Source organism: Sciurus carolinensis, chromosome 4, assembly GCF_902686445.1.
Source record: "Sciurus carolinensis chromosome 4, mSciCar1.2, whole genome shotgun sequence".
Lineage (NCBI taxonomy): Eukaryota > Metazoa > Chordata > Mammalia > Rodentia > Sciuridae > Sciurus > Sciurus carolinensis.
Genome location: NC_062216.1, coordinates 15019481 through 15037170, shown reverse-complemented (window position 1 = coordinate 15037170; position 17690 = coordinate 15019481). Strand labels below are relative to the sequence as shown.

The 17690-nt window shown below is 53.6% G+C and overlaps 1 protein-coding gene across 4 annotated transcripts in view; it reads left to right on the top strand.

The window, feature by feature from the left end:
- Bmp1 (bone morphogenetic protein 1) overlaps positions 1 to 17690 on the top strand; it is a 41431-nt gene that overhangs the window by 9593 nt on the left and 14148 nt on the right. For 3 of the 4 annotated variants that reach the window (XM_047548691.1, XM_047548692.1, XM_047548694.1), the window contains exons 3-13: positions 917 to 1081; positions 1258 to 1375; positions 1669 to 1847; positions 2331 to 2436; positions 3638 to 3762; positions 4337 to 4452; positions 13997 to 14099; positions 15614 to 15730; positions 15947 to 16092; positions 16234 to 16429; positions 17324 to 17449. In XM_047548691.1, the coding sequence (XP_047404647.1) occupies positions 917 to 1081; positions 1258 to 1375; positions 1669 to 1847; positions 2331 to 2436; positions 3638 to 3762; positions 4337 to 4452; positions 13997 to 14099; positions 15614 to 15730; positions 15947 to 16092; positions 16234 to 16429; positions 17324 to 17449 (1497 nt within the window). Of the gene's footprint in view, positions 1 to 916; positions 1082 to 1257; positions 1376 to 1631; positions 1848 to 2330; positions 2437 to 3637; positions 3763 to 4336; positions 4453 to 13996; positions 14100 to 15613; positions 15731 to 15946; positions 16093 to 16233; positions 16430 to 17323; positions 17450 to 17690 lie in introns of those variants that run through there. The other variant, XM_047548693.1, reaches the window with a different exon arrangement.

The window sequence follows — 17690 nt, the reverse complement described above, 5'->3', positions numbered from 1 at the left end:
ACATCCTGTACAGCTGTGTGTCACGTGAAAATGTGACCCTGAGAAACTTACAGGAAACGTAAAGTTCCATGTGCTTCACAGATACCAAGTTTTGTTAGGTGGGGGGGGGGGGGGCATTTTCCAAATCCCAGATCCCCCAGGTCCTCACAGTTCCTAGGAAATGAGCACATCATTGTTCTCTTTTGCAATTATAGCCATTCTTACCATTGATGGTAGTTATGAATAGTTATAGCATAACTTCATAGTAATTATAGAACTTTGTAGTTATTCTGTGTAGTCACTGCAAACACTGAGTTAGCGAATACTGAATCATTGCTCCAGGGGAACATGGGCTCTGCCAGCTTCTGTTCACATTTTTGTTAACTGGTCACCACGTGACCTTGACTTATGTGTGTTTCATTTAAAGACATCTTATTTAATACATAGTTGATTCATGAACTCACAGCCAACAACACTGACTCAGGCCTGAACAAATTTATCTAACACATGCATTTCTCTGTAAGACACATCCCAGACTTCTTGTCCTTGGGGACATGAGATAGCACTTTACATTACACTTGAGAACCATTTTAAACAGCAAAATCATCAACAAGATGCACCAAAATGCAAAGAACATGGCACTCAATAAACCTTAGAAAGGACACTTGTTTATAGTATGAGAGCTGAAGCAAGGCAGTGTCACCTCGTTCGTCCTCCGCTGGGACGGCGCATGCCGGGTAACAACTTTTACACTGCTCTGTGCTTCCATGAATGACCGTGAAAGCCCTGAGAGCTGACCTGGGGGTTACAGATGCACTTTAGCAGGTAGGCAAATTCACAAATACAGAATCCACAAATAAGGGGGCCCCTCTGTACTTTGTCTCCTCCTCCTGCCCTCCGCCCACCTGCTGCCAAAGCCTTCCTCTTTGAATTCCAGGAAACTCTTCTGCCCCTGACTGCCAGGGTGCTAGTGGGCAGCCTCAGAGGGAATCCCAGGGGAGATGGAGAGGCAGGCCCCGGAGCCGGCGGGCAGCAACCTCCAGACCAGAACGTGTGTGGCCCGATGGGGTCATCCCCTTTGTCATTGGGGGAAACTTCACTGGTGAGTGGCTGCTGTGGGGCCCAGGCACAGCCTGCATCTGGCTCTGGCCTTGCTGCTTTGGCCTCTCTGTCTGCAAATTCCCGTTGAGCGGTGCTCAGAATGGCTGGGATGCTCTAGCAGCGTGTGGCAGTGGGCCCCCTGGGCACTGTGAGAGCCTGCTTCCTTCCTCCCGGCAGGCAGCCAGAGGGCAGTCTTTCGGCAGGCCATGAGGCACTGGGAGAAGCACACCTGTGTCACCTTCTTGGAGCGCACCGATGAGGACAGCTATATTGTGTTCACCTACCGACCCTGCGGGTGAGCAGGGACCCGTGGGTACTGCACTCCTGGCCATGACCCTTACCCAGGCTTTGCCCTGGGCTCTGCCGCTGCCTCCAGCTGTGCAGCGCCCTGGTGTGCCAATTCCCTCCCACCATGGGGTATCTCGCTGTTGATGTGGCTTTGACCCTGGCACACAGCCTGGGCATTGGGTGCTCAGGGACCCCCCCCACCCCTCCACTCCCCTGCCAACCTGGCAGCCTGGCCCGGCCCCTGAGTGGATGCACTCCCCCAGCTCGGGACCGCCCCCCTGAGCTGGCCCCGCCCTCCAGGTGCTGCTCCTACGTGGGTCGCCGTGGTGGGGGCCCGCAGGCCATCTCCATTGGCAAGAACTGTGACAAGTTCGGCATTGTGGTCCATGAGTTGGGCCACGTCATCGGCTTCTGGCACGAACATACAAGGCCCGACCGGGACCGCCATGTCTCCATTGTGCGAGAGAACATCCAGCCAGGTAGGAGGCACCCTGGGTCCCCTCCTGGGTGGGAGCTGCATGGGCTGCCTAAGGGCTCCCTCAGGCATCCGCTCAGGGCTGGAAGCAGCTGCCCAGGCGCAGGTTCAGCTGACCTGGAGGGTGGAGCTGGGCTGCCAGCAGCCCATACCTGGATGCTCCTGCAGGCCTTTCTCTTCACCTTTCCATGGCCTCCTGCCCTCTACCAGTTGTCTTCTAGGGTTTTCTTCCCTCAGCCTCCCTCTCCTGTCCCCTCTGGCTTACCCACTCTGTCAGCCAGACATTCTCTACTCCACTGCTCCCTTCCCATAGTCCCTTGGGCCTCCTTCCAGTAGGTCCTCCAGTCACTGGCTTCTCTTCTGGAAGTCCTCCCCAACCCAGGCTTCCCTTGGCTGCTCCCCAGGCCCTCAGGTAGGGGGCCCCCTGCAGATACAGGGAGGACGCGGGCTCCCGCCTCCCCCCACACCCTTTTTCCGGTCTTCGCAGGGCAGGAGTATAACTTCCTGAAGATGGAGATACAGGAGGTGGAGTCCCTGGGGGAGACTTACGATTTTGATAGTATCATGCACTATGCCCGGAATACCTTCTCCAGGTGAGAGATAGGCTGGACCTCCTTTGGGGCGCCACCCAGCCCTGCCTTCCGGAAGCCATTTCCTTTCCACCTCCTGCTTTGCACTGGCCCATCCTTCTGCCACAGGCCTGGAGGACAAGAGTGCCCTCTGTGTGTCTGCTGCCGTGGTGGGTATTGCCCGTTGCCCTGCACACCTGGCTCCCACCCCGGACCAGCCCCACCTCCAGCTCAAGACACCCTCCTTACCCTGGCCTGCTTCCCAGAGACATTCAGAGCCCCCTGAGGGGGTGGCCCAGCCTCCCCTCCCTGAGCGTGGGAAGTGGCCCTCCCTCCTCCTCATGGGCCTTCCTGCACTGGCCTTTCCCAAGCCTGGCTCTTTCCTCATCCCTTCCCTTTCCAGGAGGTAGCCCTTCCCCCTGTCTCACAGCTCCTTCTAGACACACTTTTCCTGCCTCCAGACCTGAGGGAACAGAGGTCAAGGAGGGGTAGTGAGGTCATTCTGCCCTCCACACCCACAGACCCTCCCGACGTTTCCCACCGCATCCCCACCCCCTGCTGTGATCTGCCCAGCTGGGTGTGAGTCAGGGGCCCTGGGGAGGCGAGGGCCGCAGACTTCTCCTTCCTTCTGCTCCTCCCACATGGAAACACCCAGGGTTAGCAGGGAGGAACCAAAGGCCAGGGCACTGGTAGATTGGGAGTTGGTGGGACTGTCCCCATGGTCTGGGCTGGCCACGGTGGAACCTGCCTTTGTCCTTTGGCCTCACTCCAGGTGCTTTCAGATACTGCCCTGTCAGCAGGGTGACGAGTTGGCCCGATAGTCCTGGGAGAAGTTCCCCAGGGCTGAATCAGCATGAGGGGCCACAGAGGCCGGAGCCGGTGGGGCTGCAGAGATGATGGATGGGGGCCTGCATCTCTCCTGGGGTTGGGAGTCAGGACCAGACCGAGCTGGGGCACCTGGGGGGTCCCCAGGACATCACTGGCCTGGGTCTCTGACCTCCCAAAGCATACCAGTTTCTGTGGTATGGCTGCCACGGAGCAGGGTGGCTGCTGGTCAGTGGGCAGCTTAATGACAGGGTGAGACGTCTCCACCCGTCCCTGACCCTGCCGAGGAATGTCTGGGCTCTGGCAGGGTCGTGACCTGTGGGTGCACACGGCCGAGCCACCCCTCCTCCCTCATCTACCTTCCCACGGACTCCCGCTCACACTCTCCCTTTTCTCCTAGGGGCATCTTCCTGGACACCATCGTTCCCAAGTATGAGGTGAATGGGGTGAAGCCCCCCATTGGCCAAAGGACCCGGCTCAGCAAAGGAGACATCGCCCAAGCCCGCAAGCTCTACAAGTGCCCAGGTCAGAGCAGGGAAGGGACGGGACAGGCAGGGTGGAGGGCAGGACCTGGGGCCACTAAGAGGGTCAGAGCTGTAAGTCTTAGAGGAAGGTGTCGGGAGAGGCACGTGGAGGGTGGACCAGGTCTCACTCAAGGACTGGAACTGGGTCTAGGATCTGGTGGTGTGGGAAGCTGAGCTGGCGCCCGGGGCTGGAAGAGGAGGGGGGAATCAGGGGCTCAGGACAGAGGACTGGGCAGAGGGAGGGCTAGAGAGCAGGAGCAGGAAAGAGGGGGAAGAAACCATTCCAGGGGAGCGGGGAGGAACGGAGGCCCACCACAGGAGCTTGACCTTAACTGTGGAGCCCGTGGAGCCCTGGTGACGGGGCATCCTGTTACCCTGGCAGCAGCGGCCCTGGAAGCTAGGATGCGCATGCTCCTGTGAGCAGGAGGGTGGATTTTCAAGGGGCAGGGCCAGCCCCTCTCCTCAGCCATTCCTCTCTCCCCCAAAGGCGGCCAGGGCTCAGGGGTGGGTGAGCCAGAAGGCAGGGGGATTCGGCGCCTGCAGCCCGCTGTGCAGTCATTTCCTTTCCTTGACAGCCTGCGGAGAGACCCTACAGGACAGCACAGGCAACTTCTCCTCCCCTGAGTACCCCAACGGCTACTCGGCCCACATGCACTGCGTATGGCGCATATCTGTCACGCCCGGGGAGAAGGTAACCGCGGTCCTGAGCCCTGAGCCTCCCCTCCTGTACCAGGACCCCAGGAGTGGGACAGCATTTCCTCTGGGGAGCCCCAGCCCAGGGTCTGGTCCCACATGGGGGTCAATGTGGGTGCCGGTGACCACTGCTGCGAGGAGGGGCTTCTGCCCATGGGCAGCCTTCCTCCACCTTGGGGACTGTGAGAGGGCACTCCTTCCCAGAGGTGTTGCTGTGCGTGTCTGCCGTGCAGGGCGGTTGGACTGCCCAGCTCTTCCGGAGTGACCTCCTAGGTGCTTGTCACCTAGCCTCTTGCCATTCTGTCAGCCACCCTGTGTCATTTCACAGAGGAGGCAACTGAGGCACAGGGAGGTTCCGTAACTTACTGCCGGTCACACAGTTGACAAGGAGTGAGGTGGGATTTGAACCCTTGCCAGGACTGGGTTTCATCCCAGCCTTGTCCCTGCCGGCCTTTGAGCTTGGATGAACTGCTCAGCCCCAGCCCGAGTCTCTCATCTGCCTCATCAGGGCTTGGGCCAGGGGTTCCTGCAGGGCCCTTGTGGTTCTGATGAGCTGTGGTCCCGGAAGAGTTAGGGACCCAGACAAAGGCCTCCAGCAGGATGCTACCTGGGGTGTTGCTTCTTCCCACCCTTCCTCCTGGTGCTGGGATCCTCCAGTCTTGGCCCCAGGGGCCTGACTTTGCGACCCTGACTCTCTCACTCCTTTCCTCCACTCTACGTCACCTGTGGATCATTCCTGATCCGAAGAGGAAGCTCAGCCTCTGTCCCTCTTACCTGGGCGAGCCTGGTTCTCACAGTCGCTGCCTTTGTGGGACTGGCTTGGGTAGACTATGGAAGGAGGTCAAAGTCGTCTCAGCAGTCCTCCTGCAGGAAGGCTGCCCTGGTGGACACCGAGTAACCACGGGCCCGGAGCCTGTCTGGTGCCACCTCCCCAGCAGGGTTGATCCAGGGTTGATCCCGGTTTGAATTCCTGAGGTGATGAGGGGCTCACTACTTCTCAGAATATTCTGTCCGTTCTCTAGCCAGCTCTTCATAAAGAGGGGAAACTATGGTCCCTGAAATCTCCCAGTCCTTCCCTCCAGAGCTCTTCATGGTAACTCACCTCCCTGTTTCCCCGTCAGCCCTCCCAGTCTGGGAGGCCACACTCCTGCCTCCTCAGAGCTATGCGTGGGCTTGTCACGTGGAGTCTGAATTTCTCAGCCACCCCAGACCCACATTCCTTCATATTCTTAATGCTTCCAGAAGTGAGCTGCGAAACTTTACTCCCCTTGACTGAAGTGTGGAGTCCCGTCACCCAGCAGGTGGCCGTGCTTCTTACCTGTGCCATGGCTCCTTTGACAAGCATGTCTTCATGTCCTCTTTCTGCTCTTTGATCAAAATGCAGACAGGACATAAACCAAAGCAGATCCAAGCTCTACCTCAAACTGACATGGATCCATTTACTTGCAATCTATTAACTTAACATTACCTGTTGATGGGGATGTGTCTCCTGAGACCTCTCCTTTGTCATCTCTCTTTCCCTGGCACAAGAGGTGGTTAATAAATGCTGAATACCTAAGCTGGAATGTCTTAGCAGACTACAGCCTCTGTTCTGCCAGAGGGTAAAACCCCTTTGAAAATGGGAGCAAAACACATTTGATGCCCTGTGATCAGGTTCTTGTTTTCTGAATGGTCACAGAGCATCTGTTTCACTGGGGATTGACAGTCAGCTCAGTGGTTTGCAATTCCCAGAATCCACTCCCAACTCCCTCCCAACCCCCACTCTAAACCATACACACATCACACTTGAAGATGGGGAAAGCTTCTGCTCTGAGTTCTCAAGATTACACACGCTGATCACATCTGCAAGTTATTTGAGTGTCCTCTGATGTCATTTGTGAGCCTAGAGAGAAACGCCAATTGAGAGAGGTCCTCACTGACTCTTTTTCTCCTATATTATTGAGCAGCCTCTATTTCCTGTACAAATGATGCTGAGGTTTATTTTTGCAATCCAAAGATCGTTCTCAAGTGTAATATACTTTAAAAAAATTTTTTTGTAGTTGTGCTATGTACAGAATGGCTTTGTTTTATTAGTTTATTTTAGGTGGTGCTGAGGATCAAACCCAGTGCCTCACACGTGCTCGGCAAGCGCTCTGCCACTGAGCTACAGCCCCTGCCCACGTGTGACATACTTTTATTGAGAATTGAGTAATTTTGTCTTCTCTCTTGGATGGCATTTGACCATCTTCCCTCAAAAGGGAATGTTCTTCTCATTCCAAATCTCACTTTAAATTGCAGTCCTTTTTGCTATTTTGAAATGACTAAACTGACTTCCTTCTTCCTTCTTCCAAGGATCTTCACTACTCCAGCCTTTGGACGTATCACCTGCAAATAATAATGACAACAGCAGCCAATTATTGAGCATATGATTGGCCATGCTTTGACTTGTATTCAGTTCTTTTTCTTTTTCTTTTCTTTTTTCTTTTTTTTTTTTTTTGGCACTGGAGATTGAGCCCAGGTATGCTTTACCCTGAGCTACATCTCCAGCCCTTATTTTTTATTTTAAGAAAAGGTCTCACAAAATTGCTTAGGGTCTCAGTAAGTTGCTGAGGCTGGCCTCAAACTTGTGATCCTCCTGCCCCAGCTTCCTGAATTGCTGGAACGATAGGTGTGCTTCATCACACCAGCATGCGTTCAGTTCTTTGCATGTGTTATATCTTTTAATTAATACAACAATGTTATAGACCCAGTCGTCCCTGTTTTGTGTCTGAGAAAATGGATTTGGAAGATTTAGTAACTGGCCCAAGATCACAGAACCTAGATTATGACACAGGAGTCTGAGATTCCCAGTGTAGCATGTTGATCTAAAACCCTGCAGCATTTCAACAATGACTTTGGTGCTCTTCAGCAAACCCGTGTGCCAAACCTGACTCAGATGTCACAGGCAGTTCAGGCCTCAAGAGGAATGGAGTCAGGTAGGGTGCTGCTTTCTTTTCTGCTCAGGAGTTTGACTCAGTCAGCAGGGTGAGGTGGCTTGGCCAGGAGCAACTTCCTTCCCTGTTCCTGAAAGCATGTGTCCCAGGTCGCTAGTGGACACCTGGCCCTGACCTGGGAGCCTGTTTGTGCTGCTGGCCCCCTCCCTCCATAATTCCCAGAAGACTCCACCAGTTTTCAGAAGCCTGTGTGTAACACCAGGAGAAGTGAGCTGAGGTTAAAAATTCCAAATCGATCAATGCATTGTTGCAGAAATGCATTGAATAGAAAGCAGTCCAGCTGTAAGTGAACCCAAGCTAGCACCCTGGGGACCTTGACATTGAAGGCTGGTGTCCTAGAATAATAATGGCCACTTTTTGCTGTTGTTCTTCTTCTGCATCCCACTTAAAACTTGCAATTGCAATCTTTTCCACAGTTTGGAACGGGCAAGGCCCTGTCTTTGTTATTATAACAATGACATGCCAGACAAAGTACTGGGCATCTGACCTCACTATTCCCCACAATTTAAGGGCTGAGTACTGTCACCACTACTGTGGTGACAGTGGGTACTGTGTAGGTGAAGGAATTGAGGCTCAAAGCACTTGGGGAACCTGTCCGGGTCTACTCAGGGAGCAGCGGTGCCACTGGCACACAGTTCTGCTCTACCCGACTCCAAAGTCAGATCTTTCATCAGTGAACCTTCTGTAAAGCCACCTGCTCTAGTGGGTGGACTTTGACATCTATTTTGGCTGTTGGGAGGTTGTTTTTCATTTGCTTCCCAGTGCTTAGCTTATTGCCAGAAGTTTGAATGACAGGTGAATCTGATACGATTATGCATGTCACACGTATGCCAGGCACAGGAAAGAGCCTTCTTTTAGGATCTCCCAAGTCTCTGCACTTACCCCATTAGCAGCTGAGCCAAGGACGCACAGTGGTTCCCAGGCAACAAAGCAGAGGAGGAGAGTGTTTTAAGGAGCTCATGGTCAGCAGGCAAACAGTGCAGAGAAGCCAAGAAGATAAGAACTGCAAATGTCTCTCGGAGGTGGCACATCCACCCTTGTTCCCATTCCCACCTTCTGAAATCCCGCCTGTTCTTCGGGGTCCAACCCAAGTTCCTTCTATTCTTCCCATTGCTCAACCAGGCAGAGGGACCCCTCCCTCTCCTGCAAAGCCCACGCTGCACCCTCACCTAAGTCTCTTCTTCTCGGGTGCTAGAGGGCATGGAGCTCTGAGGACTAAGAGAAAGTGGACACTTGTCCTCAGCATAGCCACTGAGCAGACTTAACCAGCACCCACAGAGACCACATGGGCTATGGTGCAGGGTGTAAGTTTAAGAACCAGTGCTTGGGTTTGACTTCCTGCTGTGCTGTCTACTAGCTGTGTGATCTTGGAGAAGTTGCTTAACCTCACTGTGCTTCTGTCTGCCCTCCTGTACATTGATTGCACCTCCTCACACAGGTACCCCCTTCATGGGGTTCAAATGAGGATTAAACAAATTAGTCTACATCAAGTGCTTGGAGTAGTACCTGGCACGTCATGAGAATTCCATGATGTGGGAATGTGCCATCTTTTCTGTATTCCTGCGTGTTCAATGAGGAAGCCCTAGGCAGCTTCCCTGGGTGCTTCTTGCCTGTCTCCACATCTAGGCTTCTCAACTGAACCAGTTTAAATAACAAGTCGTCTTCAGCAAACTCAACTCTCATAGTGGAATTCACATTGGCTGCATATTTGTGCCAGAGCCGGCTGTAAACTCTATTCATATAAATTTAATTACCCTAAGTCCTATGAGGCAGGTCCTGTAATCATTACCCTCTTACCAAGAAGGAAGCAGAGTGCCCAGAGTTCAGGGGCCCACCTGAGGTCGCACAGTGAGGCCATGTTGAAGCCAGTGAGTGGCAAGGGTTGACATGGCCACCAGCACAGGACCTGAAATGAGAAGTGAGGCCTTCCGTCAGTGCTTTCCTGAGCATCCAGCAGGCGTAAGGAGGCCTTCCCAGGTGTGGGTGCACCTGGAGACCCTGCGCCCCCATCCTTCCACCCCCCAGCTCCCAGGGAGCCGTCATGATCACCTCCATCTTTTAGGCAAACATGCTGAGGCTCAGGAAAGCCCAGCCACAGGCCGGCGTTCACAGGCAGGAAGTGATGGGGCTGGCCAGGTTTTCTTTGGCAAAGGACTGTTCCCCTGCCACCAGGGCACAGCTGTTTCCACATGACAGAAGTCGGTACAACGCTTAATTAGACACCTCTGGTCTCAATATAGCTGTCGCCTGGCCTCCCTGGAGGATGCTCCTAACCACCAGTGCAGGTCTCTTCCTCCTGAGAGCAGTGAACTGCGGTTCCTCCTGTGCCTTAGGAGGTCTTGGGTGGGCCTTTTGGGGCTCTGCCCGCTAGGTGTGGCTTCCTCAGATCTCATCCTCCCTGGACAGAGCCAGGCCTGCTTTTGAGGAGGAAGGAAAAGCAGACGTTTGTTCTTAGCCCGGCCGCTGTGCCAGGCACCGTGAGCGACCAGCCAGGGTTGGCTGCTGCCATCTTGTCCTCCCAGGGATTGAAGGAGGGAGCCCCGGTCCTCTTCCCAGCACCCCTTGCCTCTCTCTGCCTCTAGGTTTCTCCTCTGAACCATTTCAGATATCAAAATATCTTCAGCAAACTCAGTTCCAATAGCAAAGTTCACATGTATTGACTGCTTACGTGTGCCGGTCCTGCTGGAAGCTGTACACACGTACACTTCCCTCAGCACTCTGAGGCGGGTCCTAAGGGGCCATGGGCAGGAGTGGCGGAGGGTGGAAATTTGGGAGCCAGGCTGCCCTCACTCAGCCCTTGGCATTCCTTCTTCCATCCAGCATCTCTTTTAGATATTTTTGTCATTCGTTAGATATAAAAATAACACATGCATGCTGTGAAATCTTGGAGCAGTCTAGAAATACATAAGTATAAAAGTAAATATTCTCCCCTTGGTCCTCCTCTGAATCCCACTCCTCAGGGGTGACTAAGCATTTGGGAACACTGGTGTGTCCTTACAGACCCTCCTAGGCGCGTGTGCATACACACACACACACACACACACCCGTCTTCTGCATCTTGCCTTGCACTTAACTCTTAAGTCATGTCCTGGTTCCGTGTCTGCTCCAGGGACTTAGCTCATTCATTTTCATGACTGCCTGACCTCCGCCGTCCCTTCAGTTAGTTTTTCAGTTGCCCCCTGCAGGTCACCATTGATGGATGCTTAGCTTAGGAGTTTTTCAAGTTTCCATTATTACCAACAATACGTTAGCAAATACCTTTATACTTCCATCTTTTTACATTTGGGCATGTCTGCTTGTAGAGTAGGTTCTTAAAAGCAAAATCCCATTTGAGAAATATTTATTGAACACCAACTACGTGTCACATGCCAAGGAGTCCATGGTGAATTAAACAAATGAAATTCTTGCCTTCTATTTTGGTAAATGTAAAGGAGACTGAGACAAAAGCAGATAAATAAGTCACCATGCAGTAGGTCAGATGGGTAAGTGTTAAGGGAGGGAATCAGCAGGAGGAGGAAGCAGCAGGTAGGGACACCGATGGAAGCCACCGGTCAGGGAAGGCTTCATTCTCCTCTGGTGGGTTGGGGCAGAAACCTGCAGGAAGTGAGAGAGCATGTAACAGGCGGCTGGGAAGAGCTTCCAGGAAGCAAACGCAAAGGTCCTGAGGTAGCTGTGGTGTGTTTGAAGATGGGTGAAGATATGGCTATAACTAAGAATGCAAGGAGAGTGGACGGAGGTGGGGTCAGAGAGATAACAGGAGGCAAATGGTCCTTTGTGATGAGGACCTTGGATTTAACTGAGTTATGTGCATTAAAGGATTTCAAGCAGGGGGAGATGTGCTCAGATTTACATCATAAATGCTCTGTTCTGGTTGCTCCTGTTGAAGGCAAGGTACAGAACAAGGATTTGTGGACTTATTTCAGAATAAAGATGATACCGAGCCTGGAACTCAGAATGAAGAGAGAAGAGGTGGCTTGAGATGAGAGGAGAAGCCAGGCACCTATAATTCTATCTCTTTTGGAGGCTGAGGCAGGAAGGTCATAAAATCAAGGCCAGCGTGGGCAACTTAACCAGACCCTGTCTCAAAATAAAAGGGTTGGGATGTGGCTCAGTGGTAGATTGAACCCAACCATAGGTTCAATCCCCAGTACCAAAGAGAGAGGGAAAGAGGGAGGGAGAGGGGCAGGGTGTGGATGTGTCCCTGGCAGCAGCTAGTGGTCCAGAATCCCCTGTGGCCTGGCTGTGTGGGTCTCTCTAGCCTTCAGGTTACAAGCACTGGGGAGGCAGCAGGCCGGATGTAACAGGGCTGTGGTCTTCAGTGAGTACCATGAGGAGAAAGAGGAGCAGGAGTAGGGGTCAGATGCAAGAGGCACTGACAGGCTGGGCCTGGTTTTCATCGGGGGACTGTGATGCAGCCCTCTGCTGCTTCCTCTGGTTACGTTTGGTCATTTTCAAAAAAGAGTAAAGGTTGCATCGTGAGGTGCTGTCTGGCTCCCCAGCAAGAACTAGACTGGATTTGCAAATTCAGTTTCAAAAATGCTGGGACCCAGAACAACTCGACGCTAATGATCATCAAGAGGAATATTTAGTTCCGTTTCTACAAACATGACCTCACCCAGTTCTAGCTCTGGGTACCACAGTTAAAAGGCCCGCCGAACGATGTATTTAAACTGATGTATGAAAAAAATAATCAGAAAGAAAAGAAAAAGAAGGAACTCAGAACCAAGGTTGATGAGAAGCAAGGGACTGGTGGAGTTGAGAACAGGGACGTGCCCAGGCCTGGGGCAAGTCCCGAGGCAGCAGGTAGGAGAGCTGGGGGAGTGGATGGAGAGGAGGCTGGGAATGGAGATAAGGGGGATCAGCATTTATTGATGGTGCCAGGGCCTGGGGCAAGGCCTTCTGGAGGCCACCCAGGAGGGATAAAGAGAGGGTAGAGCAAGGACTTCAGAGAACTGAGATAGGAGGTGGAAGAATCACTAATGTGAGTGTTAAAGCCATCTAGCTTTGTGACAAGACCACAGGAAAGTACCCAGGGGCCAGATGCTCTTCCTTGTCAGGGCACAGCCTTGACCCTGATACGGACAGCAGGTGCCAGCATCTGCCCTGGAGGGAGTGTTTTCCTCCTGGCCCTACCTGAATGCATTTATTCTTTGGTGGGGTTGGGAGGGGTAGTACCAGGAATTGAATCCAGGGGTGCTTGACCACTGAGCTACATCCCCAGTCCTTTTTATTATTTTATGTAGAGACAGGGTCTTGCTGAGTTACTTAGGGCCTCACTAAGTTGCTGAGGTTGGCTTTGAACTCATGATCCTTCTGCCTCAGCCTCCTGAGCCACTGGGATTACAGGTATGCACCACTGCACCCGGCTCACTGTCTGCATCTAACTCTTCAATAAGGCAGAAAGGAGGCCTTCTGTCCCCTTCTTTAGTAGGGAAGCTCACTAATGCAGACTAGGAGAGCCCCTTGGGCCCGAGAGTGTCCATTGCACAGGCCCTGTGGGTCCAGGGAACACCCAGAATCCCTGCTTGTGGGAATTCTGGCTGCACAGCAGGCTTGGGGCTCACTCTGGATGCTACCAAGAAAGTGGTTTCCCTCCTGGAACAAGGGCTTAACTGCTCTCCAGCGCTCACTGAGCATCTATGAGCTAAGAAGCTGCAGTGGGGGAACTTAGGACAGGGCCTGTCCCAGGGAGTGCCATAGCAACGTCAGGCTCTTATCCCTGTTTTGCACACCAACTGGCCGAGGCCCAGGGAGGTTGGGTGGTTCACGCAAGAAATGCAGGGCTGAGGCCCAAACGCAGGCCTGGGACTAGAGCCTCGTAGGTGTATCTCGTCCCTTTCCAGCCTAAGTTCATACGGGGAAGTATATCTCCTAAACCCAGTCAAAGGGGAGGATTCAGATCTAGAATTCTCCACAGCACGAACACACCTGGAATCCCTGCCCAGTAAATATGTGCTGATTGGTGACTCAGTTGTCTCTCTGTCCTCTCCTGTCTGGCCCCTTCAGTCCCGTTGTCTCAGACACCCTTCTGCCCTTACCACCCTGGGCCTGTCCTGTCAATGGATACTAGGGATTGAACCCATGGGTTCTTCACCACTGAGCCACATTCTCAGACCTTTTTTGTGTTTTACTTAGAGTTGGGTCTTACTGAGTTGGTTAGGACCTCTCTCAGTCTCTGAGCCTGGCTTTGAACTCAGGATCCTCCTGCCTCAGCCTCCCAAGCTGCTCGGATTACAGGCCTGTGCCACCACCCCCAGGCTTTTCTGTCTTAACGACATTGCTGTTTATCCTGACCTTAAGAATAGCTGACTTAGCTGTTTAAACCCCGACATGGGGGGGCAGTGCAGTGGAACCCCTGGTCTCACACGAGCCTTTGGTAATGGGGACAAAGGACATGCATTTTCAGTAGGAACTGACCCAGGCTGTGTGGGAAGAATACTGACCATAAATGGCAGTTAACTCTTCCCTTAGTGACCCATGTCGTTTGAAGCGGGCAGTGGCCGTGCAGCAGGCCTGGGAGGCCAGTGCCAAAGGGGGGGCGGTGTAACGCTTTCTCCCCTGCTTGCCTAGATCATCCTGAACTTCACCTCCATGGACCTGTACCGCAGCCGCCTGTGCTGGTATGACTACGTGGAGGTCCGCGACGGCTTCTGGAGGAAGGCGCCCCTCCGAGGTAAAGCACGGTCCGCTGCGGCCGGCACTGCGGCTGCTTCCTTCCCAACGGCTCACACCATGCTGTCTTCATCCTCCTCCAGGCCCATCACTTTGTGGGGTGACAGCCTGGTGCGGGACCCAGGAGTTCTGGCATAGATAGGCCAGATTAGCTACTGAGCACTGTGACTTTGGGCCAGTCCTACCCCTATCCAGACCTTAGTCCTCGGTGCAGTCTTTGGGGTCTCCCTCAGAAGGCAGCTGTTGCTGTATTGTTGGGGGACATCAGAGTTGACAGAGAGAGCCAGGCAGGCTGCTCTGTGCATCCCCAAAGCTCCAGGCGCTCTCTCTTCCTTTTTGGGGCAGTTTCAGAGGCCCTGCTTGTCTGTCTACAAGGCCCCACGATGCAGCTAGGCTCAGTAGCAGCTCATTACATACCCACCGGGAAGGCTTTTAACTCACTTCAGAGGGCATCACACCTGGCACAGTGGCTTGACCTTGTTTGCACAGGACACTTTGTCCCTGGGAGCAAGTGCAAGGAAGTCAGTGGGGACTAAGTAGGTCAAAACCACAGGATCACTGAAGTTGCTTTAATGGTCATAGAATTAGGGCAAAGCAAGTCCCTGGTTGCTACAGGACATCTGCATCAAGCCTGAGGAGCTGCGTGACATTCCTTCTCCCACCTGGATGTCATTCTGCGTAGGGCTGCCTCAGCCTTCGCTACCTGAGCCCCACAGCCTGTGCCAGAAGCAGCCCCACGCAGTCTTGCTAGCCCTCTCCTTTCTCTCCAGACTCTGATGTTCGAATAGTTCTCATTAGTCACCCAAAGCAGCTGTCATTACAACACTTCCTCTGCAGCCATGTTAGGTCTCCAAGATTACAATTTCTTTCTCATAACTGACATTCCTAGGCCAGCACCCTCTGTCCCTTGCCGAAAGTTGGGAAACACCCAATCTTATTAGGAACACACAAATCATCTCAGTCGATTCTTAACTGCAAAGACTTCCACAGATGGCCAACCTCATCCCTTATGTTGACACTTGGGTTTTACATCAGCGGGGATGTTTTCTGACTCAGTCCCTAGATCCTGGGATTTGTTTGGGATCCTGGGGCGCCCCTCTGCCTTTGATCCAGTGAAGGTATGCCTGTAAGAGCATGTCATGATGTGCAAAGAGAGCTGCGTCCCTTTCTTGATTGTTACTTCTTTTCATGGAGACCAGACAAAGCAAGGTAAGTAGTGAGGGTAGTGTGCTCTTTAAAAAGGTCTATAGTTCCCTTGCAGTCACATTAGGAGATCAGCCTTTCCTCCTAGAAGCAGACTTCTAACCTATCCTTGAAGGTATCTCTAGGAGTTCAGAGCTAAGCTTGACCTTGGACAATCCACGCGCCATCCAGCAGGTGTGTGGTCTGAGGAACATGTGCTGGAGGGTGGCCGCTGACCAGGGCAGAGCCCCAAGCCTCCCAGAGGGGTGGGGCTCCTTCAAGATGGGTGTTGGGGCTCAGGGCTCAGGTCTCCTTGGTCCACCCTGTCTGCAGGCCGGTTCTGCGGGGGCAAACTCCCGGAGCCCATCGTATCCACCGACAGCCGCCTCTGGGTGGAGTTTCGCAGCAGCAGCAACTGGGTTGGAAAGGGCTTCTTTGCCGTCTATGAAGGTACAGGGGAGGGACAGTATGGGGTTCCTGGGCACCCTGGGCACAGTTGTGCAACTCCCTGGGAGGAAGTGGAAGGGTGGGGTTGACAGGGCAGTCAGGGGGGTCAGTGGCACTGGAAAGCTGGGGCACGGGAAGAGCTGGAGGGGTGGGAAGGGGCTCCCATCAGGGCAGAATGTGCTGGCTCACTACGCTTCCGTCTCACCCCGTATCCCAAAGCCATCTGTGGGGGTGACGTGAAAAAGGACAACGGCCATATCCAGTCCCCCAATTATCCAGACGACTACCGGCCCAGCAAAGTCTGCATCTGGCGGATCCAGGTGTCCGAGGGCTTCCACGTGGGCCTCACATTCCAGTCCTTTGAGGTAGGCCAGAGGCTGCGTGACCTGACCCTTGAATCCCGTGTTGGCGACTGAGCTAGGCTCAACACCTGTCTGCAGGCTCCCGGAGGCCGGGGCCCTGGCAGCCAAGACGGCCCCCACACTGATGGAGCCCCTGACTCCTAGATTGAGCGCCATGACAGCTGTGCCTATGACTACCTGGAGGTGCGGGACGGGCACAGTGAGAGCAGCACCCTCATCGGGCGCTACTGTGGCTACGAGAAGCCCGATGACATCAAGAGCACGTCCAGCCGCCTGTGGCTCAAGTTCGTCTCTGATGGCTCCATTAACAAGGCCGGCTTCGCAGTCAACTTTTTCAAAGGTGCTGCCCCCTCTGCCCATGCCCCTCCCGTGGCCACGCCACCTCCTGGGTTCCTTCTTCAGTCATTCAACATGAAGACTACAAGCAATGCAAATACCAGGAAGAGGATGGGCGCCCCTCTCCCACCCCCTTTTTTTTGGCACTGTGGATTCCACCCGGGAGCACTCTACCACTGAGCGACATCCCTAGTTCTTTTTATTTGTTTTTGTTTTTTTTTTAATTTTTTGTGGAGTGGGGGAAGTGCCCAGGAGCAAATCTGAGCCACTGAGCCCCATCCCCAGCCCTTTTCATTTTTTTTTTTTTGAGACAGGGTCTCACTAAGTTACTTAGAGCCTCCCTATGTTGCTGAGGCTGTCCTTAAACTTGCAATCCTCCTGCCTCTGCCTGCCCAGCCCCTGGATTACAGAAGTGTGTCACCATGCCCTGCTCTTGAGGAAATGTGGGCAAAATGGGGAGAAAAACCCACAGAGGAGGAGAGGCTGGAGAGGCTCAGGGAGAAAGTAAGGCAGCATGGATTTTTTTAGCATGACCTTGGGCAGGGTATTCTCCCTGAGACTCAATTCCTCACCTGTAAAATGGGCACAAGTTTTGTGGAAGGACTGAAGGAAAAATGAAAGAGGAGTCCTTTGGCAGAGAATAACAGCACACAGGAGGCACTGCAGAGTGGTGGTGGCTGCCAGCCAGCCCGTGTGCCCTGTGGGGTCCCCTGGGTTCTGAACAGGCATGGCTCTGGGCCGGGCTCAGCTAAACAGGCTCGTGAGACATACCTTTGGCTTTTCTTCCCATGATAGGTGGTCACAGGAAACCTGAGAGACCCTGGCCTTGACCTTAAGCAGAGGGCAGGAAGAAGGGGCCAGGACCTGGGGTCTGACACCCTCTTTCCTTTCCCTGCAGAGGTGGACGAGTGCTCGCGGCCCAACCGCGGGGGCTGTGAGCAGCGGTGCCTAAACACCCTGGGCAGCTACAAGTGCAGCTGCGACCCTGGCTATGAGCTGGCTCCAGACAAGCGCCGCTGTGAGGGTAAGTGCCCGCCTGCCTCCCGCCCCCGTTCCCACCCTCCTGCTCTGGGACAGTGCCCTTCCTGGAAAAGCTGGAAGCATTCCCTAGTACTCTGTTCCCAACTGAGGGGTAAGAGATGCATTGACGTCGCTGCCGCGGAGGAGACACACTGGCTTCGGGGATTGTTCTTCTTACTGTTTTGTTGATGTTGATCTTGACCTGCCGATCGATACCACCACACACCAGAGGGTCCCGATTCACA